Source organism: Engraulis encrasicolus, chromosome 13, assembly GCF_034702125.1.
Source record: "Engraulis encrasicolus isolate BLACKSEA-1 chromosome 13, IST_EnEncr_1.0, whole genome shotgun sequence".
Classification (NCBI taxonomy): Eukaryota; Metazoa; Chordata; class Actinopteri; order Clupeiformes; family Engraulidae; genus Engraulis; species Engraulis encrasicolus.
This window is the reverse complement of record NC_085869.1, coordinates 38,023,621-38,047,966: the sequence shown is the minus strand read 5'-3', so window position 1 is coordinate 38,047,966 and position 24,346 is coordinate 38,023,621. Positions and strand designations below refer to the sequence as shown.

The following is a 24,346-nucleotide window of genomic DNA, read 5'->3' as shown; positions in this document are numbered from 1 at the left end:
CCTGCAATGGATGAATAAAAAGAGAGCAAAAAAGAAATTGTCTGACATCCTCAGAGGAGACACTGGAATCATATTTGTGTGTTCAAGGACAGGATGATTCTGAGAAAAAGTCAGCTGCACGACCAGGATTTCTTTTGCTCCCAATATTTTATTTTTTCGTGACATTTTGGGTTTTACCCCTTCTTCAGACGTGATCAAGGACAGACAAACCAGGCAAGTATAAAGATATGTTAACTGCCCTGCTCTACTCTTACAGAGGCCTTCACTGGCAGCAACCTCAGAGGAAAAATACCTGTACTACTAAAATATGGAAATACTCTCTCAGTGAAAGTGTGTGTGAAACGGTATAATTGCGTGTTACTGTCAGGGTCAGAGAATGACAGTCCTCCCCTCTCCCAGTCCAGCTGCACTCTGATCCTCTGGAGTTTTTGCTTCACTGTGAGGAGAGTGTCAGGCTGTGGTGGGGCACGTGCTCTATATTCACCATCTGTATAAGACACATACCACTGTCCTGCCATAGAGGTGTAGTCTCCCTTCCTCTGGAGAGACTCTGTCATCACACCCACAAACCACTCAGTGTTCTCCCCAACCTCCACATCCCAGAAATGTGCCCCTGAGTTAAAGCCCTCAGAGCCCAGCACACTGTAACAATCATCAAATCTCTCTGGGTTATCAGGAAGCTGATGTCTCTTATCACCATATCTCACACTGGTCAGATCCTCAGACAGGTCGAGTCGTGGATATGCAGTGTTGGGATCCAGAGTGACAGGAGCTGCAGAGAGGAATAACACAGACACTCAAAACTAAGTGATATGTGTTGAGGATGTGAATGCTGGTCACATGAGATGAACACTGAGTGGTGTGTGTAATATTTCAATGGATCTTACTGTATTTAAAGATGCAGATGGACAGCTGCACACCACCTTGTTTAGAAAGACGAGCGCTCAGAATACAATCTTCAGAGGGGATTCTTTTCATCCCCTGCATCTCATTAACAACATTCAACATGGCCAGTTTCAGTGCTCAAGGCGTATCTCTGATTCTGAAAGTGATTTCACTGAGTAGGCTGATTTGATGGGGATAAGATTTAGTGAGGGAGTTCATCACACAGAAACCATCCAACATGCATACACTTAAGTGCGTTCTCTCCAACGCAACACGTTACTGACAAAAAACAGACATCTCCACCAGCATCAATGCCATCCATTTTTCATCACCACATATAGCCCACAAGCTGCGTGCATCAGACAAATTATTTAGAGCAACTGGTCTGTCATTGAAAGTGTTGCGCAACTACATGACATGTTCCCTGAACCATCATTGGTGTTCTTAAAGCGGGTGTCCAGCCTTAGGGACAAGCTCATACGCTCTCCTTTACAGCCGGAGGTATATGCATTGCCCCACTGAACTAATGTTGCACAGGCAAAATCCTTTCATTTATTCATTGGAACACCACATTACTTGTAGTTACTTGGAAGGTTTCTTTTACATTAGAGTCACCAAGAGACTCGAGAGGCATTGACTGACTAAAAAAAATATGTGATTAGAGTGGGGAGCAATGATTCTCCAACGGCTAAGCATTTTGGCTAACATCATAACAAGAACCCCTGCTTTGAGGTGGGGATAGACAAAAGAAGACAGAGGGAGACATTCTGGATACATCAACTGGATGCTACAAGCTATGACTCAGCTAGGGCTCAGAGATTCGCCATTGTGATTGGTTGCAATGTGTCACGTGACAATTTGTTTAGAAGGGGACCTGAGCAGAATCAAACCACTGTTGTGTGTTCACTGTTGCGAGACAAATGAGAAGAGAAGGTAGCCTACTGTAATATGCAGAAAGCGCGACAATATCTGTTGTCAAAGTGTATTATTACAGCATGCACGTCATATTTGTTGTGTGAGTGAGGGGGAGATGTTTAGCTCGCTAGGCTACTCACCTGACAAAGACGAAATTTGTAATGAGGCTCCGTGTTTGAACTGATTAATCAGCGAATTGATACTTAAGCTACTGCTTATTTGACATACTGTGCTTTATCGGTGTAGCTTACAATAGACTCACATAATTGCCGCTTTTGTTGCGCGTTGGTTTCTGGAGTCAAGTGCTCAAGTAAACATGCTGCAGTTATTCCAAACCATCCAGCCTCACAACTCCGTGATGCTTTCCCCTCAATGCATTGCGATAGAAGTAGTTGGGGATATCAATTACTTGTCTTTTGTCTATAATATACTCCTCTGTCTTGCTTAAATATTATGGAAAAGGATGCTTGTGTAAAGGGTATTTGTATGTGGATGATGATTGTCTTGGCCACCACATTGCAAAGGGAGGCTGCATTCCATCTTGCAACATGCACCCTTTCCCCAGTCAAGTCAGTATAGGCTACAGGATATGAAAAGCACTGGCAATATATGCATTTTAAAGTGAGGTTGTAAAACAACAACAAAAACAAAAGTAGACCTTGACTATTTATTTTGATGTGCACAGGCACACAAGACCTTTTCATGAAAAGAAGAAGTGTTCCAATTTAGTTTGATCATGTAGGCCAGGCTATTGCCAATCACTGGCATCTAGCAAATAGATACCATTACAAGTAGCCATATTAAGATGTTCCTATTTTTAAAGGTAAAACACTAAATAATAATACTACTAATAATAATAGACCAAAACCATAATGATAACTAAAAACTTAAACATAAACATACAGTACTTTATACTGTCACAAATAAGTAGGCCTATACTGGACTGTAGGCCTACGGCTGGGGTATTGTAACAATTTTAATGGTTGTTGTTCTAAAAGGCATACAATCAATTTCAGCCTAATCATTCTCAATATTAACGGCCCTTTATGTGAACTTCTTTTGGGGATGTTATGGCCAGTATTAAATGTTTAGAGAGGTAAAAGTGAACTTCTCATGCTATAACATCCATGGAACTACTCCACAGTGTTTCTGAGGCCTGTTATGGCCTAGTTCTAACACGTTGCTTTGCATACGCAAATTAGAGGATATTTGGTTAGATATGACCAAACTACAACACTGAAATATTAAAATTGCACTAAAGGCTGCTTTAAAGTTTTAACTTTTACTTTTAATACTTAAGTATTTTGGAAGGCGGATACTTTTGTACTTCTACTCAAGTGAAAAAGCAAGGTGAATACTTTAACTTTTACTTGAGTAATTTTCAAGGCAAGGTAATTGTACTTTTACTCATAAGTACATAACTGGAGTACTTCGTCCACCACTGCTTCTTTGGCATCACTTGTCATTTATTTTATTCTGACTTTGGTGTGTTTATGTGATATGACATATCTGGTCACAGGGTGGTGTCACATAAGTGAGGCCTTTCCTTTCAAGTCCTAACCAAGCCCCGATGATGTGTGTGAGGTCGAAACATGTTGGCTTTTTAATGTAACCATAGCCCAGTATCATTAAAGTATCATTTTGATGTAACTTCTGTTTGGACACTGTTCTTGGAGTCTCACCAACTTATCACCAATATCCAAGAGCACTGAGTGGTATCCATGGCCACAGTACAGTTACAGCATTCACTTCAGTTAATACTAGGCATGACAGGAAGTAGGTGTGTGTGTGTGTGTGTGTGTGTGTGTGTGTGTGTGTGTGTGTGTGTGTGTGTGTGTGTGTGTGTGTGTGTGTGTGTGTGTGTGTGTGTGTGTGTGTGTGTGTGTGTGTGTGTGTGTGTGTGTGTGTGTGTGTGTGTGTGTGTGTGTGCACTCACTGTATTGAACAATCTCCTGCATCTTCTCCCAGACTCTGAACTTCAGGTTGCCCAGGTGCTTTGCCACATTGATCAGAGCTCCTGAAAGCCTCTCTGGATCCTGCAGTGTGCACTGGGCTCTGGAATAACATTCAGGAGTCAGTGTTCCTGTGGGTCTGGGTTCAGAACCACAGACAAGAGAGAGACAGGAGGCACATCACTCACCTTTCCACTGTGCTATTGTAGTTCTGGAGGAGAGAGAATGATTTAACAGATTTACAATAACTGTTAAAAGTGCCATTAATGTGAAGGCTTCACACAGGAATAACACATTCACGTGCACACACCACACACACACACACACACACACACACACACACACACACACACACACACACACACACACACACACACACACACACACACACACACACACACACACACACACACACACACACACACACACACACACACACACACACACACACACACACACACACACACACACACATACTTTGTGAAGAAATTAAAATAAATCCATGCATATTGACCCAGCTCCCACCTGTACAAATGTGATATCATCAGCTTTCGTTGCCTCCTCGATGGCTCTGATTGTGTCTGAGAGAGATGAGATATCTCTGCTCATCTTCTCAATCTTCTCCTTCATCATCTGACTCTTCTGCTCCTCTTCCTCCCCCAGTGCAGCTATCCTGACTGCCTCTTTATCTCGTAGAAACTGGTGAAGCTTCTCAAACTCCTCCTTGATCTGCCTCTCAGTGTGTTGAGCTTGACTCTAGATTAACATGCAGAACAGGACAGAATAGGATTCCTGTAAAAAACAACAACAACCTATTATCGATTACTAATTATAATATTAATCAATTTGCCATATTTTACCTTAATATGAGCCGCTGTTTGGTCACAGATGAGTTTAACTTCTTCAAATGTCTTCTGTTTGTTTCTCAGTGGCACCAGACTGATCTTGAGTTCTTCCTGAAATATGAACAGATTTGATGCTACTATAAGCAGGTGCAGAGAATACAGATCTCTAAAGAGCAGTCACGGGTAAGTGGTTAGGGGTCAGGTTTATATCCCAAGTGTTGCCTTTTCGGCTTTTTACACTGTGGGTGAGAATCAACACCCATTGAACTCCTCAGTCCTCTTTAATGACAGAGCCACCACCACAAGCCGCAATGCTCCCTTGCTGGATTGCTACATTGCTTAAGTGAGGCATGAATGCAATTTTGTAGTGTGTCCTGTGGAGTAGTGTATTACAGTGGTAATGGTCAAAATGGGAGGTGTCAGCAGATGTGTTTAGATGTATTCACTGTCGTTCTCCTCATGTTAAATATCAAATTGTAATATTCTGATTATAATGTAATCACAGTATCACTCCATCACTCTTACCTTCATGTCTGTTGCGACTTCATCAATAGGACTGAAGGTGTGGCCTCTGTGTAGCTTTGAGGTCTGACACACCACACACACAGGCTGTTTATCGTCCAGACAGAAGAGCTTGAGTTTCTCACTGTGCAGACTACAGCGCACCTCAGACCCTGCTGAAGCTCCCTGGTGTTCTGTATAGCTCTCACACAGATTCCTTAGAACCAGGTTAGATTGAAGTTTACTATTAGAGAACTTTTTACGACAAACAGGACACTCTTGGTATCCTTTAGTTTCCCAGTATTTCTCTATACAGGCTTTACACACACTGTGACTACACTCCATCATGACTGGATCTTTAAAGATATCCAGACAACATGAACAGGATAATTCAGACTCACAGAACGGACGCTTGGCAGCCATTTTGTAGTTCTGATGAAGAAAGTCCCAAATAGTGGTGGTGGAATGTGCAGAAAGAAAAGAGGAAAGACACACAGTGAATGAACCGTTAGCTGTTGTGTCAAACTCAGCAAGTACCCGAACGTGTTGCTTACAACATAATTTCATGATGTGAAGTTTCCCAGAAGGCCACACCTCCTCTGTGCAGGTGAGGAGGTGTCAGGTTACATTCCAGGTGTGGTTGGGACAGCACTTTCCACAAAGCATCACACTGAAGGAGGAGCGTTTTCCCTGAGGCTACTGTAGGGCAGGTGAGCGTTAAAAGTACATTTCAATATGGAGGCGGGACTTAGAGGAAATGGAATCTGATTGGTCAGTTTAAGTACACTAACAAATCAGATCCTGATGACTGTTTTGCGGCATAAAGTAACGGCAGGTCAAAGTAAAGGGTCGTAAAGTACAGCCATATAATCATTTCCATGCACACATTCATACACACACACACACACACGCACGCACACACATAGAAGAAAAAACATTAGTCCTCACAGGACAAGGGAAGAGGGAAACGCCCTCAGCCATCCGTTACTGATGCACCTCACACTGGTTCAAGGACAGGGTGGACAAAGCGGTCAGTTCACCTCAGAGGCTCTTCAGGTGTCTTCAGGCCCTGTCAAAGCTGTCCTGGTTTCGTAGGGCAGACTTCGAAAGAAGGTCATTCTCTCTGATATGACCTCCATTCTGAAAATATGTCATTTACCTCAGTCACATATTGGGACCTGATTCCATTGTCTGTATTGAGAAGGGTGCCCTTTCAGTTGATTTTGTCCCAGGCCCAGTTCAAGCTGTCAGTGGCCTTGAATACACACACGCACACGCACACGCACATGCACACGCACACGCACACGCACACGCACATGCACACGCACACGCACACGCACACACTACTAAATCTTTACCAGTATTGTGCGTACAAGCTCACTCAAACGCACACACGGAAGCTGTCAATGGGTGAACAAGCTGGATTGTTATTATAGGACATGACCACAAGATGTCAGGAGAGCTCTTTTGCTTTAGAAAATACAACAACTCTAATTCATATTTTGTCCTTTAATCATACCTGCATTGCTATTTGCAAAGACTCCAACAAATCACTCACAAGAGAAAAACAAACTACATATTTCAGATGTGCATTTTATTTGTTCATTCTTTTTTAAGACAAGGCAAGGCAAGGCAAGTTTATTTGTATAGCGCATTTCATACACAGCTGCATCTCAATGTGCTTCACAAAATTAACAAATGCAAAAAGAAAGGAAACAGGGAAGAAAGAAGGAAATAAATTAGAGTCAAAGAAAGAACATTTAAAACATGAAGATAAAACATAAGGTAAATGGATAATAATAATAATAATAATAATAATAAAATAAAAAAATAAACTAAATAAAATAATAAAATAAACATAAAAATAAAAAATAAGAATTTAAGCGAGGGGAAAGCATCTGAGAACAGCTTTGTCTTGAGTCTAGATTTAAAGCTATCAATAGAGGGTGCATTTTTTACGTCATCTGGAAGCTGGTTCCAAAGCTTTGAAGCATAGAAGCTAAAGGCTGCCTCTCCACACTTTGTTTTGACTTTTGGAATCACCAGCAAATTCTTCTCCGTTGACCTTAGTGACCTGGTTGGTGCATACAGCTGAAACATGTCCAGTAGATATGCGGGTCCCATTCCATTTAATGATTTAAACACAAGTAGCATTGCCTTAAAATCAGTTCTGTAGCTTACTGGGAGCCAATGCAGCAATCTTAAAATTGGAGTAATGTGGTCGAACTTTCTTGTTTTTGTAAGAACCCTTGCTGCTGCATTTTGTACAAGTTGAAGCTTTTTGATGGTCTTTTTGGGGAGGCCTGTAAACAGACTGTTACAGTAATCAACCTTACTAGAAATGAAGGCATGTATTAGCTTCTCCAGATCATGTTTAGACATAAGGCCCCTAAATTTAGAGACGTTTTTTATGTGATAAAATGCAGACTTAGTAATAGCTTTCATGTGGCTGTTGAAGTTTAGGCCACTGTCAATGAGGACCCCAAGATTTGTAACCCCTTGCTTTCAGTCCCTTCGTTTCAAGGACAGTAAACGTAAAAGACAATGTTGCTCGGACATTACATAGATATTGACATCACATTACAGTAATACAATCTTGCCAATTCATGGGGAGTCACAAGGATATTCACAAGATGCATTCCAAAGTACTGAAAGTATTCATCACCCAAAAAAGAAAATACATTTTCATTATTATTTATATATGTATTTGAAGAGTTCAGATGCAAAACCCCATAACTCCATTTCTGAAGACCTGCACTTCTATATTTTTAGAGAACACCGTCGTTGGTTTGGTTTACATTCATGTACTTGATAATAAATATAAATAGTTATATTACATAAATAAAATAAAAAAATGTGAAATAGCTTTGTATTAAATAAAAATAAATTAAGATTATTTTCTGAAATGGCACTTAGGGAGTTTTGCATCCGAACTGTTCACACACACACACACACACACACACACACACACACACACACACACACACACACACACACACACACACACACACACACACACACACACACACACACACACACACACACACACACACACACACACACACACACACATACACACACACACACAATCTCTCATAAGGAGTACATTACGAGGTATGAGGGGTCAATGTGTGTTAATGTCACATGTGTGCAAGGCCAGTCATGGTGAGGTTACGGACTGTGATGTTCTACTCTTACTGAGGCCTTCACTGGTAGAATCCTAAGAGGAGCAACCCTACCACCATTGAAATATGGAAACACTCTCTCAGTTAATGTGTGTGTGAAGGTGTGTAGGTGTGTGTTACTATCAGGATCAAAGAATGTCAGCTCTCCTCTGTCCCAGTCCAGCTGCACTCTGATCCTCTGGAGTTTCTGCTTCACTGTGAGGAGAGTGGAGGGCTGGGGTGTGGCACGTGCTCCGTATTTACCATCACTATACCACACACGCCACTGTCCACCCATGGAGGTGCAATCTCCCTTCCTCTGCAGAGACTCTGTCATTGCACCCACATTCCACCATGGGTTCTCCCCAACCTCCACATCCCAGCAGTGTGTACCTGAGTTAAAGCCCTCAGAGCCCAGCACACTGGCAAAATGATTAAATCTCTCTGGGTTATCAGGAAGCTGCTGTTGTTCTTGACAAAGTCTCACACTGGTCAGATCCTCAGACAGGATAAGACTATAAGATGCAGTGTTGGGATCCAGAGTGACAGGAGCTGCAGAGAGGAAGAACACACACATTAGCTGAACACTGAGTGGTGTAGGCCTATGTTAGGGATGTGAATGATGGCATTTGTGAACAGACGCACAAGTGTGTGAGTGAGTGTGTGTGTGTGTGTGTGTGTGTGTGTGTGTGTGTGTGTGTGTGTGTGTGTGTGTGTGTGTGTGTGTGTGTGTGTGTGTGTGTGTGTGTGTGTGTGTGTGTGTGTGTGTGTGTGTGTGTGTGTGTGTGTGTGTGTGTGTGTGTGTGTGTGTGTACTCACTGTATTGAACAATCTCCTGCATCTTCTCCCATACTCTGAACTTCAGGTTGCCCAGGTGCTTTGCCACATTGATCAGAGCTCCTGAAAGCTTCTCCTGCAGTGTGCACTGGGCTCTGGAATAATATTCAGGAGTCAGTGCTGCTGTGGGTTTGGGTTCAGAACCACAGACAAGCAAGAGACAGGAGGCACATCACTCACCTGGCCACTGTGCTCTTGAAATTCTGGAGGAGACAAAATAAGTGACAGTTTTTCTTTATTGTTTGCACAATTTCTGGTACTTGACACACAATTTACCAAACCCATCAACCAATGTCACATTTCAGTACTTTTTCCCAAAATACTACAATACATTCTCTAGATTTGACACAGTTCTCATGTCATTCAGAATGCTGAGATAAACTTCCCTACTACGTGCACTTCCTCTTCACATGGGCAAACTCCTTTTATACCTTTTTTACAATCTGCAATCATTACTCCACCACTCCGAGGACACACGTGGTGTGGATGAACTGATGCACGAATGCAGTGAGTGCACATATTGTTTGAGTTTTTGAATGCTTAAAGTATGTGTAATACGATAAAACAGATTATATTTGCTTTAGATGGTCAAGCATGTGTGGTGGTAAACAAGTGAGTTTTACCAAAAAAAAGTGGATCATCTGGCTAGTTCCATCCCTGAGGCATGCACGCTCGCACGCACACACACACACACACACACACACACACACACACACACACACACACACACACACACACACACACACACACACACACACACACACACACACACACACACACACACACACACACACACACACACACACACACACACACACACACACACAGACTTCATGAAGAAGTTAAACCCTTTACAAAGTAAACAAATAATGATCTCCCCACCAGTAAAAACGTGACATCATCAGCTTTCATCTCCTTCTCTATGGCTCTGACTGTGTCTGAAAGAAATGAGATCTCACTGCTCATCTCCTCAATCTTCTCCTTCACCATCTGACTCTTCTGCTCCTCTTCCTCCCTCAGTGCAGCTATCCTGGCTGCCTCTTCATCTCGTAGAAACTGGTGAAGCTTCTCAAACTCCTGCTTGATCTGCTTCTCTGTGTGTTGAGCTTGGCTCTAGATTTACATGCAGAAGAAGACACAGGATAGGATTCCTAAAATAACTAATAAAATAAAATAACTAATGATACAGGAATACTAACATGTTAATCATTTTCCCTTATTTTACCGTAATATGTGCTGCTGTTTGGTTACAGATACGTCGTTTCTCTTTTTCAAATGTCTTCTGTTTCATTTTCAGGGGCGCCAGATTGATCTTGAGTTCCTCCTGAAATACAAACAGATTTGATAGCTGGATGTGGATTTATTGGATTTACTTACACCACTGGACCATTGTGTCCTAGCCTTACACGCCATCCGTACTTCCGCCATGAGACTTGGCTCCGTACTAGTCTGGGGGTTGTTTTCTGGGAAGTGATTTCAGCGGCAGGATCTTGCCAGCCAATCCTCCCTAGAAAACAGCCAATAAGCGAAAAAGCGCCCCACGTAGGGGCAAAAAGGGGGAGGACGCTCGTGACGATGACATAAAGGTCTGCGACAGAGCCATTGGTCTGAGCTATGTTGTTGTTGAGTAACTGTCGGTGATTGGGTGAGAGCTGTCCAATAACTTCAGACCATAACTGAGAGCAAACTTCCTGCTTCCTGTATCGTATCAGATCACACAACCCCCTGACCATGACTACGAAATGACATGGTAGTATTATTGGATGGTCAGGACCAGGCTAATTGTGTTCTGCATTGTGATCCATTCTTTCCTGCAGCTGTCAGCAACAAGCAGCATATTCCTGATCCATTTGTCATTAGTTCTCTCCCTGCCTGCATATTCTCCTGGAGCTCTCTCCCTGCCTGGCTATTTTCACTTGCCACTCTGCTCATTGCTCTCTCTGCTCTGTCTGATTTGCTGCACCCTCTGCTCTACATTTACTGTTCTCATCATCTCAGTAAAGCGATGTAGGCCTACTTATCTGCTCTCCTGCCCCGGTAAATCTGAACTACCTTCTGCCTTGCTACTACGATTTCTGCTTTGCCGTGGATTGTACTACTGCCTTGGATCATCTTCCCTGCGTGTGTGTTTGCACCCACTGGCCCCCAGGACTCAATTCCAGCTCCTTTGTGAGCAGTGTTGTATAGTAACTAAGTAAAAATACTTCACTACTGTATTTAAGTACTTTTTTTGGATGACTTTCACTTTTACTTCACTACATTTCCAAACAAAACTGCATATTTTTACTCCACTAAATTTTCAATGTTCAGTTTAGTTACTAGCTACAAAAAAAGAGAGAGAAAAGAGAAATAATAATAATAATAATAATAATTGTATTTGTATAGCACTGTGTCATACAAGGCATGTAACTCAAAGTGCTTAACAAATGGGAAAAAACATTGTTAGAGATAGATTTAAAAGGAGAGGTATAGAGGAGAGGCAGAAAAAGCAGGAAGGCAGAGGAAGAAGAGATAGACAGAGAATGTAGAGTCATAAGGTCAACGTAGGTTAGGACCAGGATTCTTAGATGTGTAAGGTCCATAGTGGCTGGGCCTATCATAAGTCATAGATAGTCACACAGAGATTGGGCGCTCAGGTGTGGCCCCTGGTGGCATCAGGGGTGAGGAAAAACTCCCTTTCGCTTGATTCATAGTTTGTGAGGGGGAAAAAAAGCTCAGTGAGGTCTGAGAAAAAAGACCCCCTGTAGTCAGGAAGAAACCTCAGGCAGAGACCAGCGGCCACCTAGGGGAGCCCCCTGCCAGGGCTGGATTGCGAGTAGTAAGGGCGCTGCGGCGGCTGGGACACTATGACTCCTTGGCAGCTAGGAGTTGGCAAGGATGAAGAGGTGGGTCTTCAGCTGCTTCTTAAAGGAGTCGACGGAGGTGGCTGATCGGATCTCGATGGGTAGGGCGTTCCATCTCTTGGGCGCATAGCAGGCAAACGCGGCGTCGCCGATCTTCTTCTGCGGGGGGGTGGGGGTCCTTAGCAGCTTGGCATCAGTGGACCTGAGAGCTCGAGCAGGGGCATAAAAAGAGAGCATGTCTGAGATATAGCTAGGGGCAAGTCCATTTAATGCTTTAAATACTGTGAGCAGAATCTTAAAGTCGATTCTGTATGAGACAGGTAACCAGTGCAGGTCTGCCAAGACAGGAGAGATGTGCTCTCTCATTCTGGTTCTTGTTAGGATTCTTGCCGCAGAATTTTGAATGAGTTGCAATTTGTCAATTAATTTTTTTGGGAGACCGGAGAAAAGAGCATTGCAGTAGTCTATCCTACTGGTGACAAAGGCATGAATAAGTTTCTCAGCGTCTTGTCGGGGGGCCAAGCCGCGCACTTTGTTGACATTTCTAAGATGGAAAAAAGCAGATTTTGTTATCTTGTTGATGTGAGGCTCAAAGCTCAAATCCGAGTCTATGACCACACCTAGGCTAGTAACCTTATCTTTAATGTGTATGCTTAGGTCACCTAGGCTTGAGTGGAGTTTTGCACGTTTTTTCTTAGGCCCAATGAGCAACACTTCAGTTTTATCTTCATTTAATTTTAGGAAGTTACTGTTCATCCAATCTGTAATGGCAGACATGCATTTAGTCAAGGCATGAATGGCAGTGGTTTGGCTAGGCTCGACAGAGATATATAGTTGAGTGTCATCGGCATAGCTATGAAAATCAACATTGTGCTCTCTGATGATGGAGCCCAGGGGCAACATATAGAGAGAGAAGAGGAGAGGGCCCAAGCAACTACCCTGAGCAACTCCAAAAGGCACATCATACTTGTTGGAGACGTATTCTCCGATGGTGACAAAAAACTGTCTTCCTGTAATATATGTTTTGAACCACTCTAAGACGTGTCCGGACAAGCCTACCCAAGATTCAAGGCGGTCAATTAGTATGTTGTGGTCTATCGTGTCAAATAAACAGTGTTTTGATCCCACCCACTGCAACAAAGTTAGGACATGATGCCTGGGCCCTGGGCGTCGTCACACGTAGGTAGTAAAGTTTATTTTCTGTCTAAATCTGGTCTAAATTCAGACTGAAATTGGTTGTGTGTACATTTTGTAAGTGTTTTGATTTTTAGAAAGTTTACCAAAATACAACAAATGTCTTTCAAACTGCATTTACCTTGTTTACTTTTTACTTGTACTTTACATTACTTGATTACATTATTTTTTTTACAGTACTTGGCATACTTACAAGAATTTTCAGATACTTTAAGACTTTTACTCAAGTAACATCTCAGTCAGTGACTTTTACTTTCACCAAAGTCATATTTTGGAGGGGTAGGCCTACCCATACTTTTACTTGAGTATGAGATTTCAGTACTTTATACAACACTGTTCGTGAATCGTGAGTGAGCTTAGACCCTCCACCACCTTCACTAGACGTATCTCAGCCACTGGGGAACACGCACACAGACTCAACTCACAAACCCAACTCCCTTTCCCCTGCAGTACTTCTTTGGCTGACTCGGAACAGATACCGGCAGAGCTCTCAAGTTTTGACCTTTGTATTGGGTATTTTAGAATTAATTCTAGCGTAACTGTATTGAGCTTCTCTAGTCCTTGTGGGTCTTTGTCTGTCTTGTTTGTTTGACATAGTGGTGTGTGTGTGTGTGTGTGTGTGTGTGTGTGTGTGTGTGTGTGTGTGTGTGTGTGTGTGTGTGTGTGTGTGTGTGTGTGTGTGTGTGTGTGTGTGTGTGTGTGTGTGTGTGTGTGTGTGTGTGTGTGTGTGTGTGTGTGTGCCTGCGTATGTGCGTTTGTGCATGCATGTGTGCGTGCGTGCCCGTGTGTGTGTGTGTGTGTGTGTGTGTGTGTGTGTGTGTGTGTGTGTGTGTCTGTGTGTGTGAGAGAGAGAGAGAGAGAGAGAGAGAGAGAGAGAGAGAGAGAGAGAGAGAGAGAGAGAGAGAGAGAGAAAATGTGTATGTGTGTGAACATGTTTGTGTGTGTGTGTGTACGTGAGAGAGAGAGAGAGAGAGAGTATGTGTGAGAGTGAGAGAGAGACAGAGAGGGAGAGAGTGTGTGTGTGTGTGTGTGTGTGTGTGTGTGTGTGTGTGTGTGTGTGTGTGTGTGTGTGTGTGTGTGTGTGTGTGTGTGTGTGTGTGTGTGTGTGTGTGTGTGTGTGTGTGTGAGAGAGAGAGTTTGTGGTTGACTGACAGTCCATACAGCCAGGCTGTCTGCACCCCTACGGCGAGCTGGACTGTTCCTGCTAGTCTCGCCATGGCTTAGTATACACTATACAGTATACAGTATGTCAGAGCTGTATTGAGATATTGTACGCAATGTGTTCAGTCCTGTTTCTCAAGCCGTCTTTCCTTTTCATATTTTTTGAACAGGTGTGGTTGGGCCTAGGCCAGTGGTTCCCAAACTTTGCCATGACGAGGCCCCCCATATCCAGCCACTCCAGCCAAGGCCCCCCTGATATGAGCCGTCCCACACTATTTTTTTGTGCACCCGGTTTCACAACAAAATTGGTGCATTCCTAATCCCAAGTACTACAGAAAGCACAGGCCTAATGAACATTATAAAGAGGAGAATGATTCCACTGGGATTGTTTAGCTTATTTTTGGCTAATAAGTTATTCAATTTATGAAATTATTGAGTTTATTTTGCAATATTTTCCCTGCCAACCTGCCGCGGCCCCCCTAGCATCACCTCACGGCACCCCAGGGGTCCCCGGCCCCCATTTTGAAAACCACTGGCCTAGGCAACCAGCAAGCAGACCTTTTCTTGCTGTGCCGCACGACAGGTGTTTACTTTTTGTCAATTTGTGTGTTTTGTTGTGTGCTACTGATCTTTTCTCATGAGCGGTGCCGGCAGAGAGAGTAGAGAGAGAGAGGTTCCATTGGCCCATTGTTTCCGGGTTCTATTATTGCAAGGGGGAGGGGGGGGGAAATCCCCATCCCCCTTTAGGCAGACCTAGGCAGACCTAAGGACTGTTCTATTCAATGCTAGGAGTATGACACGCCGCTTTAGGCTGACCGGAACCTGGTCATGTTAGGTGCCCATAGCAACCTATTACATTGGCACAGGCGCGGAGTGGCCATCGGAGATCGGGGACCTGTCCCGGTGGGCCGCGGCCGTGAAAAGTAACATCGCGGCCGTGTATTATTTTCAGTTGGCCCTAAAGGTCAGCATGTCAATCCAAAAGGACAGAATTATCATTGTCTGCATTGTTGTAGGTGAACAATGCTAACTCACCAGTATATACAGCTCCAGGCCTTTTTATTAGAATACCATGAAAAAGTTGATTTATATCCATAATTCCATCAATAATGTTAAACTGTCATGGATTGTAGATTCATGGCCCAGTTTTTTTTTTTAACTATTCCAATCATTAAATTGTTTATTTTTACACATTTTGGTCTTCCAGCTCAAAAAAACCATGAATTGGGGAATTCACATCATTAGAATATTGTAATAAAATCACAATTTTCTTCATCAAAATTTGTTTCACATCAGTGCACATCAAATCAGTTGAACTTTGGTACTTTCTACATAACATGCAATGTTCAATACTTGGTTAGGACTCTCTCTGTCTTAATATTATTAATAATAACGGCCATGATGCGTTTAACATTGAAGTCAATGGCAGAAACAGTGCATGGGAGTAATGGAAGGCCAGATATCCTTGATGCTTTGCCGTCAGCTGTTTTTGTATAGCTGACCTGGTGTCCCACACTTCCCTCTTCAATATACCCGAAGATTTCCATGCCACGTTTTGGTGTTAACTCACCAGTTTAATTCTAACTCAACAGAAATTAAACCCCATTCATTTTCAATGGGGATTCATTTCTGGTTATTTAGAATTAAACTGGTGAGTTAGCGCCAAAACGTGGCATGGAAATCTACAGGGTATATTGAAGAGTGAAGTGTGGGGTACCAGGTCAACAAACAAGAACAGCTGACAGCAAAGCATCAAGGATATCTGGGCTTCCATAACTGCCATGCACTGTTTTTCCATTGACTTCAATGTTAAACGCATCATGGCCATTATGACGACAGAGAATGTCCTAACCAAGTATTGACCATTGCATGTTATGTAGAAAGTACCAAATTTCAACTGATATAATGTGACCCGAATTTTGATGAAGAAAAATGTGATTTTATAACAATATTCTAATAATGCGAATTCCCCAATTCATGGGTTTTTTGAGCTGGAAGGCCAACGTATATAAAAAGAAAAAAAAATGATTGGAATAGTTAAAAAACTGGGCCATGAATCTACAATCCATGACAGTTTAACATTATTGATGGAATTATGGAAATAAATCAACTTTTTCATGGTATTCTAATAAAAAGGCCTGGAGCTGTATACCGTGTACCAGACGGCAATACCTCAGTGACGGTGTCAAACAGTAAATTGGCCACACCCCTTCTCTACTGATAATTTTCATACGCTGTAGATCGCGGAAGTTTACTAGATCTTAGTAACACAGTTTCGTTTTCAGTATTTAAAGAACCTGTGATATTAATATTTCCATCCGTTGGTAACCAATCTAAATAATTTATGATTTATTTTCCGATTTCCACATGACTGTTACAGTTTACAGTCTGCCAGTGCAGATTCACTTGTTCTGTGGTTATTGACTTGGGTTACGAACAGACTCCACCAAGTGATACGAAAGTGAACTGCAGCTAGGAATACACCACAGAAGCAGTGTTTTGTTTTGATGGCCGATTTGTTAGAACTACTACCGGTATATCTCCGTTATAGTCGAAATAATATTATTATCATACATATATTTGTATGTGGCACATTTAGGATGTAGCCTATGTAATGTCTGAAGAAATGGAACAAAATAATTACCACACAAGATTCTGATGTGAGCAGTTCTGGGTGTGTAAACTGTGGATTAAAGTGGATCGAGTAGCCTAATTGCAAGAAACAAAGACATTTGCTGCAACGAAGACAGCGTTTTAAGGTAGGCCTACACAGTTTGGTTATTCATTTTTTTGACTCATGGTTGTGCTTTGAAGTAGCCTAGGTTTGGCTTATTTGCTGCATGGTGGGTTTATTGCACAATAGGCCTATAGACTTTTTGTAAGCTATAGCCTACTCTTCTAAAAATTCCCACACTCAAAACTTTGTGGCCGTGCTCATCCTGTCTTCCTTAAACGATATTTCAATAGTCCTACAAACTGTCAAAATGACAGTGGAGTGCACATTTTCATGGAACAGTAGCGTGATGTAGCCTAACCTGCAACTACTGTAGTTCTATGGTGAATGCTTTGAACTGTGATGATGGCTGTGTATTTCATCAAGGTGTAGGCTACAATTCTCCACTTCAGGTTGATATTTTGACAACACTAATGTCCACATGTAGTAGGCCTACGACTGCAGATTTAGTTTTTTGTCTTTTTGTTTAGGGAACCATATTGTTTGCGCTTTTTTTTCTTTTTTTTTGGCCGCCAAGGGGAAAATTGTCCCGGTGAGAAAAGTCGTCCCACGCCGCCCCTGCATTGGCATATCTCTATATAGAATCTCTGGTGCCGGTGTGTATGCTGGCACTTCCTCTTCTCTCACTCCGCTTGCTGTGATTAGCCTCAGCCCAGCCCTGCCTGAACTGTGTCTCTCTTTTATTTAGGGAAAGCTGATTGAAAAGAATTAATAAGCTAGTATAACTCATGCCTCGTCCTTGATGTGTGTACAGACCTGGGTGTTTATTGAGTAAAAAAGGCTTAAGTAGTTGGCCCGAGGTGAAACCTGGATATCTATATGTCTTATTAGATGGCTTGAGGTGAACCACCTTGAGGTGGTATTCGACTATCATGAATTACCTGGCCTCTGCTACATTATGTAATCACAGTGTTGTTTGATCACTCTTACCTTCATGTCTGTTGCAGCTTCATCAATAGGACTGAGACTGTGGCCTCTGTGTAGTTTTGAGGTCTGGCACACCAGACACACAGGCTGTTTATCCTCCAGGCAGAAGAGCTTGAGTTTCTCACTGTGCAGACTGCAGAGCAACTCAGATACTACTGACGTCCTCTGCTGTGCTATGAAGTTGTCACACAGATTCCGTAAAGCTATATTAGACTGTAGTTTGCTATTGAAGAACCTTTTGCGACATACAGGGCACTCCTGGTGCCCTTTGGTTTCCCAGTATTTCTCTACGCAGGCTTTACACACACTGTGGCTACACTCCATGATGACAGGGTCTTTAAAAACCTCCAGGCAATATGGGCAGGAAAAAGCGGATTCACGGAATGGACGCTTGGCAGCCATTACGTATTTATGATAAAGAAAGTCCCAAATCTCCTTAAGATGAGTGGTGGATGTTTAATATCCAGAAGCAAGAAAGCAAGAACACAGCCAATTAAGCAAGTATACCTGAGTGTGTTTCTTAGGTTTCGTTACAGCAGAATTTCATGATGTAGGATTTCCCAGATGGCCACACCTCCTCTGTGCAGGTGAAGAGGCGTCAGGTTGCATTCCAGGTGTGGGTGAGACTGCACCTAAGTGAAAAAAGAAGTCCGCGACACTGCTTGTCTGTGTATTTAATAGAGCAACGTTTCGACCTTCAGATCTTGTGTGTCATTTTGCCTGATGAAGACCTGAAAGTCGAAACGTTGCTCTATTGAATACACAGTAGACAAGCAGTGTCATGGACTTCTTTTTTCACTTGGATTTACTCTCATTGTCCTGCACCTGGCCCATCGGGTGGGATGTGCACACATCTACTCCTCTGAACTTGAGACTGCACCTGCCACACAGCATCACACTGTACACCAGTAGTACCTCTCTCCAATGACAGGGCCTGCACCAGTGAAAATAAAACAGACTTTTGTTATTTACAAAGACATCTCACAGATGTGGACAGTGAAGTCCATTGCTAAGCTGACACTACCATAACTACAAAGCATCCTTTCCCAGGTTTAATGTTTCCCCCAATTCCAATGCACAATAGTGTCTGGATTTAAGTCTTATCCAAAAAGAATGCACACACACATAAGTGACACAGGTGCTGGACTTGACAGAAGACATCTGGAAGGAAATGATTAAGGTCCACAACACTGTTCTATGCTCTTTGGGGGCATTTATTTCCTTCAAATTTCAGTCTTAAACATTATATTTAGTCACAAACTATCTAAAAAAGGACTAGCATAGGTGTCTTTTTCTATTTTTCGCTCTATTTTGTTATTAATACAGGTGAATCACAGTCAGAGTTTCTAACATTTAGATGCGGAGCACCTCCCTCAGAGTTCTAGGGGGAAGGAAAGATCAAGACCAAGACCAAGATGCCATTGCACACAGGTGACCAATAGGTAACACTACTAACCTACACAGCTGGGAGCAAATTCATTGATCCATGATAAATGCAAGTGCAGATATGACATTGCATCACCATTTATTTAAAACATTTGTAATGCAACGGTGGAGTGCTAAGTATTGCCTGCACATGCAGAGATTAAAAAAATATTTTAATCACTAATTTTTGAGGTTGCTCATTTAAGAATATATAACGTCTTTAATATGTAAAAATAATTTCAGGGGCTGACGTGTACTTACACATACCTGACCATTTGGTAGCACTGCTGACCTGCCCATCTGTCAGTAAGACAAGAGATAATGTATGCTTGCTGCAGGTGACTTAACTTATGTGCCTTACCTTGAGCAAACAAGAGCACATACTTACTTTTGAAAGATCAGATCACTTCGCTCAATACTGGACGTTTCATCTAGCGGGTTGAGTAATTGATTATTGTTTTTTTTTCCAACATTGTTTGACTCAACCTCAACCACAACCACAACTTCAACATGGAAGTTCGGAAGATAGCCCTTCACAGTTGTTGCAATATGGCACCATGCAAACATGACAGCATACCTTGTGTCTGGTACCTGTTGTCTGGTTTATTACAAAAGTAATACAAAATAAAATATGTATCACAAGGTGTTTGTCCACTGCACACAGTTTTGTCCAAGTGCACGTGCACACGTATCCTACTGCCTCCATACCCTGGCCCTAAGGCCGTAAGTCCATTGATAAAAGAATACTCGACTCTACTCTACTCTACTCTACTGACCCTGAGCGGACTCGGTGTCCTCATGGGTATGCAAACCCATCCATTCAGATTCCCCATCAGCATGTTGCTCCAAAGCACCCTGAACACAACAGTCCCGTATGGAACCATGTGATGCCGATATCAAACAATGTGATATTGTGATCTGAGTATGGCTGTATTCCTAACATAGAGAGAGTAGTACTAACATGGATGTCATTGGAGAACCTTTTATAGTAGGCCTACCTCATGGAACTGGTATGGCAACAATTCTTTAGCCCCTTCTCTACCGGGTTTTAATCTGGGGTGTATTCAGTTTTGTGAGTACATGTTCAAACATGAATGGCTGTATTTAGTTTTTTTCTGAGTGAACAAGACATTTAAGCGGCTAAATATGTTAAAAGGTCACTAATCATTGTGTCGAAGTGAAATTTCTGTAATGCTTTCCTATGAAAAGATATACTCACAAATCTGCAAAAACTGTGAGGGGTGTACTCACTTTCGTGATATACTGTAAACCCAGTGCTTAATTTGAGGGGGAGTAAGGGGGAGCTAGCTCCGGAAGCTCAGACGAGAGCTCCGGAACCTTGCATGGAACCTCAGGGAAAGACATCACCGACTCCCCCTCGGGGGGGGGGGGGGGGGGAGACACCCATCCTCTGCGCTCCGGGACCCCCCGCTTGACAAATTAAGCACTGTGTAAACCTAATCAATTCATAGATATTCACATACCCACAAGCCCTATACCAAAACATTAAAATAAAAAGCATTAATAAACAAAATAAAGAAAAAATCAGGTAAAATTCAAATATAGTCATTTATGAATATTCTTTTCCCATGAAAAAACTCAAAATAAGATTTTGTTTTACATTTTACAGTGTTAAACATGTACAGTACAAAATCAGAATTAAATGAAATCTTACCGGAAGTGCAGATTGATAGCTAACAAACAGACAAAACTCTCAAAAGCTTTTGCTAAGTGATTTGAAACTCTGTCTGTCTGTCTGTCTGTCTGTCTGTCTGTCTGTCTGTCTGTCTGTCTGTCTGTCTGTCTGTCTGTCTGTCTGTCTCTGCCTTGTTCTGTCTCTGATGAGTGTCACACAAGTTAAGAGTCAGTATGAAGGGACACAGACACAGACACAGACAGACAGACAGACACACACACACACACACACACACACAAACATTCACACACAGACACACTCACACACACACACACACACACACACACACACACACACACACACACACACACACACACACACACACACACACACACACACACACACACACAGCGGCGTGGATCAGGGGGGGAAAACCCCGACTCATTCTTAGGGCCCAGCCCACCTGGGGGGCCCACCGGGGGGGCCCTATGGAAAATGTTCTTCTTGTTTTGCTTTTTAAACATTATTTTTTTACAATAATGTCAATACATGTTGGTAATTTATGTAATTCCAATGTTCTCTGGAAATACATCTGTTAAATTGGATATCCTAGCCTGCAAATAGGCTATAATATATATCAAACACCCCCATAATCAGTACGCATTGGTTTAGTCCGCCCTCTCGCCGACTTTTGATTGCACAATATGCGTAATCAACACTCACACTTCATTATTAAGCATTAAACGCAGCAGCCGGTTAGCAATGAAAGATGTCTAAAACACCACAGGCTTTCACAAAAAGAATAGAAAGGCAAGAGGGAAACCAGATGAAGCAACTGCTCCTGATTTCTTGCAAGAAAGGTGAGCCCAAATGTCAAAATTACAGCCTAAAGTAGGCTAACTGGTTATCTCATTCCCATTCCGTGTGGCCTACTGTGATAGACCGAAGTCAAATAAAAAAATAATCTCATTTTTTGGCTTTAATTGTGATAGGCTATTGAACCCATATTTGTCTTTGATATAGGCTATTCATAACAAGTCACAAGACCAACATAGGGTCGGTCGATGTTGGTTCAAATATCCAAATGATAGCAAAGGTAATTTGTAAAATGAATCAAGAAAATGTCACAAACGTGAAGATGCCCCCTGTCACAGCAGATACAAATTGTGCGAACTTGAGAGAATGTGAGCCTATTTTAACTAGCCTAATATCCTAGTGTTGAGGGAAAGCAGTTTCTCAATCGGGTGCATCAAATTTGCAGATCCTCGTAACGATATTAATGGACGTCACGTTCATCAGTTGCCAATGTCAAGGTGGCGGTGCGAGCTGTCAGTCCTGAACCGTCATTCTGCTTTTATTTTGCGGTCTCAACACTCTCAATATGAAAGCTCTGGTTACTTTCCCTGGCCATCTGACAACGTCCGTTGTAGCTGAAGTGTGGTGACGAGATTTTGACTGGGCACCAGTCTGCGTTTTGAATGCTGCTGACGCCATTCTAATCTGAGCAAAGCGCACGACAAAAGATAGGCAGAGTAGCCTACCTACCCCCGTGCTGAGCAGGTAGCCTATCTGCATTGAGTGCTCATGACAATTACCCATTTAAGGTACTCTACTGTGAAATAGTTACTGGCCAATTTAAATATGAAACTATATGCAGTAGCCTAATAAATAATGATTTCTAAATGTGACTAGGTTCGGGGTGCCCTGACTTTAAAAGGTTGAGAATAACGACATCAAATCCAAACAGATAGGCCTACTTTTGTTCTATCCTATTTTAAGCGACATTCCATAGTAAGCTTCTGCCAGTAAATCACAGCTGATTCTCTATTCCTTGCTCTCCCTAAAAACAACTAACGGACAAATGACGTGCGGGTGCGTGCAGCGGGTCAGTGCAAGTGAATGAATGTGTGCGCGAGCGCGTTTGTTTCTGTTCAGGGATGCACATTGAAGAAAGTTCAGTTCTATATCAATGTCTCATGTCTCCTTAGTGCACGAAATATTAGGCTAAATGCATTGTGAAGAGATATTTACCAGTCTCTCTCCTCCCCCTCACACCATAGTGATGAAGTGATTAAAAGTCATCTCTATGAATATGATAGCCCACTTTTCACAACTGGTGATGTGAAAAAATAAGGACATTAGGCCTATGTATGTTCTGTGATAGGCTATCATATGGTTGAAGATGAGGATGATTCAAGTGAAGGGGAGGAAACCATAGAGGAGTTTTCTGAGGAAGGCAAGGAGGATGACAATATCAGACGGTAAGCGCGCGCTCGTGCGCGGGGAGGGGGTGGTGAGGGGGAGGGGGGTTTTGTGAGTAGGGGGGCCCATGAAAGAAGTTGTTCCTAGGGCCCCAAATTTGGTGCTACGCCCCTGCACACACACTCTCTCTCTCTCTCTCTCTCTCTCTCTCTCTCTCTCTCTCTCTCTCTCTCTCTCTCTCTCTCTCTCTCTCTCTCTGTTGGCCTGTCTGCCTGTCTGTCTCTCTGTCTGTCTGTCTGTGTGATGAGTAGAGGAGTGTCAAACATGTAGAGTATGATGAGAACTTAACTGTGCTACTCCACTCTAACTGAGGTCTTCGCTGGCAGCATCCTGAGAGGAGCACCATTAAAATAGGGGAACACTCTCTCAGTGAAAGTGTGTGTGAAGGTGTGTATGTGTGTGTCATTATCGGGGTCAGTGAATGACAGCTCTCCTCTCTCCCAGTCCAGCTTCAGTCTGATCCTCTGGGGTTTCTGCTTCACTGTGAGGAGAGTGGGAGGCTGTGGTGGGGCACGGGCTCTATATTCTCCATCTTTATACCACACAAAGCACAGTCCACTCTTGAAGTAATAGTTTCCCTTCCTCTGTAGAGACTCTGACATCACACCAATACTCCACTATGTGTTCTCCCCAACCTCCACATCCCAGCAGTGTGTCCCTGAGTTAAAGCCCTCAGAGCCCAGTACACTGGTATACTTATCAAATCTCTCTGGATTATCAGGAAGCTGCTGTATCTCATCACCACGTCTCACACTGGTCAGATCCTCAGACAGGATGAGATATGGGTATGCAGTGTTGGGATCCAGAGTGACAGGAGCTGCAGAGCGGAAGAACACACACATGAGCTGAACACTGAGTGGTGTGTTAGTGATATGAATGATTATCACATGAGCTGAACACTGAGTGGTGTGTGTTATGGGGGAACTCTGAGTGGTGTGTGTTAGGGATGAACTCTGAGTGGTGTGTGCTGTGGATGTGAGTGATGATCATTTTTTGTAGTGGGGGGGGTTATGGTGATGCCTGTTTCCAATCTCCAAATTTGAAATGTAGTTGTATTGCTCTCAC

General features: G+C 42.7%; 2 protein-coding genes across 2 annotated transcripts; both read right to left on the bottom strand.

The window, feature by feature from the left end:
• LOC134461130 (zinc-binding protein A33-like) lies at nt 1-5,630 on the bottom strand. The gene is made up of 6 exons (XM_063213896.1): nt 5,123-5,630; nt 4,613-4,708; nt 4,278-4,508; nt 3,941-3,963; nt 3,737-3,855; nt 1-772 (listed from the first exon to the last, which is right to left on the bottom strand). The coding sequence occupies exons 1-6, from the start codon at nt 5,519-5,521 to the stop codon at nt 231-233; spliced, it is 1,410 nt and encodes a 469-aa protein (XP_063069966.1). The 5' UTR covers nt 5,522-5,630; the 3' UTR covers nt 1-230.
• A 2,596-nt stretch (nt 5,631-8,226) lies between these two features.
• Nucleotides 8,227-18,394, bottom strand: LOC134461128 (E3 ubiquitin-protein ligase TRIM35-like). The gene is made up of 6 exons (XM_063213894.1): nt 17,962-18,394; nt 10,325-10,423; nt 9,982-10,212; nt 9,280-9,302; nt 9,082-9,194; nt 8,227-8,814 (listed from the first exon to the last, which is right to left on the bottom strand). The coding sequence occupies exons 1-6, from the start codon at nt 18,358-18,360 to the stop codon at nt 8,270-8,272; spliced, it is 1,410 nt and encodes a 469-aa protein (XP_063069964.1). The 5' UTR covers nt 18,361-18,394; the 3' UTR covers nt 8,227-8,269.
• Nucleotides 18,395-24,346: the final 5,952 nt, after the last annotated feature.

Coding starts and splice junctions, on each gene's coding strand:
- LOC134461130 (XM_063213896.1), bottom strand. CDS start 5,521: ATGGCTGCCAAGCGTCCGTTCTGTGAGTCTGAATTATCCTGTTCATGT. Junction 4,709..5,122: donor AAGTCGCAACAGACATGAAG/GTAAGAGTGATG, acceptor TTCATATTTCAG/GAAGAACTCAAGATCAGTCT. Junction 3,856..3,940: donor TACAATAGCACAGTGGAAAG/GTGAGTGATGTG, acceptor ATGTTATTCCAG/AGCCCAGTGCACACTGCAGG.
- LOC134461128 (XM_063213894.1), bottom strand. CDS start 18,360: ATGGCTGCCAAGCGTCCATTCCGTGAATCCGCTTTTTCCTGCCCATAT. Junction 10,424..17,961: donor AAGCTGCAACAGACATGAAG/GTAAGAGTGATC, acceptor TTTGTATTTCAG/GAGGAACTCAAGATCAATCT. Junction 10,213..10,324: donor AAACAGCAGCACATATTACG/GTAAAATAAGGG, acceptor ATGTAAATCTAG/AGCCAAGCTCAACACACAGA.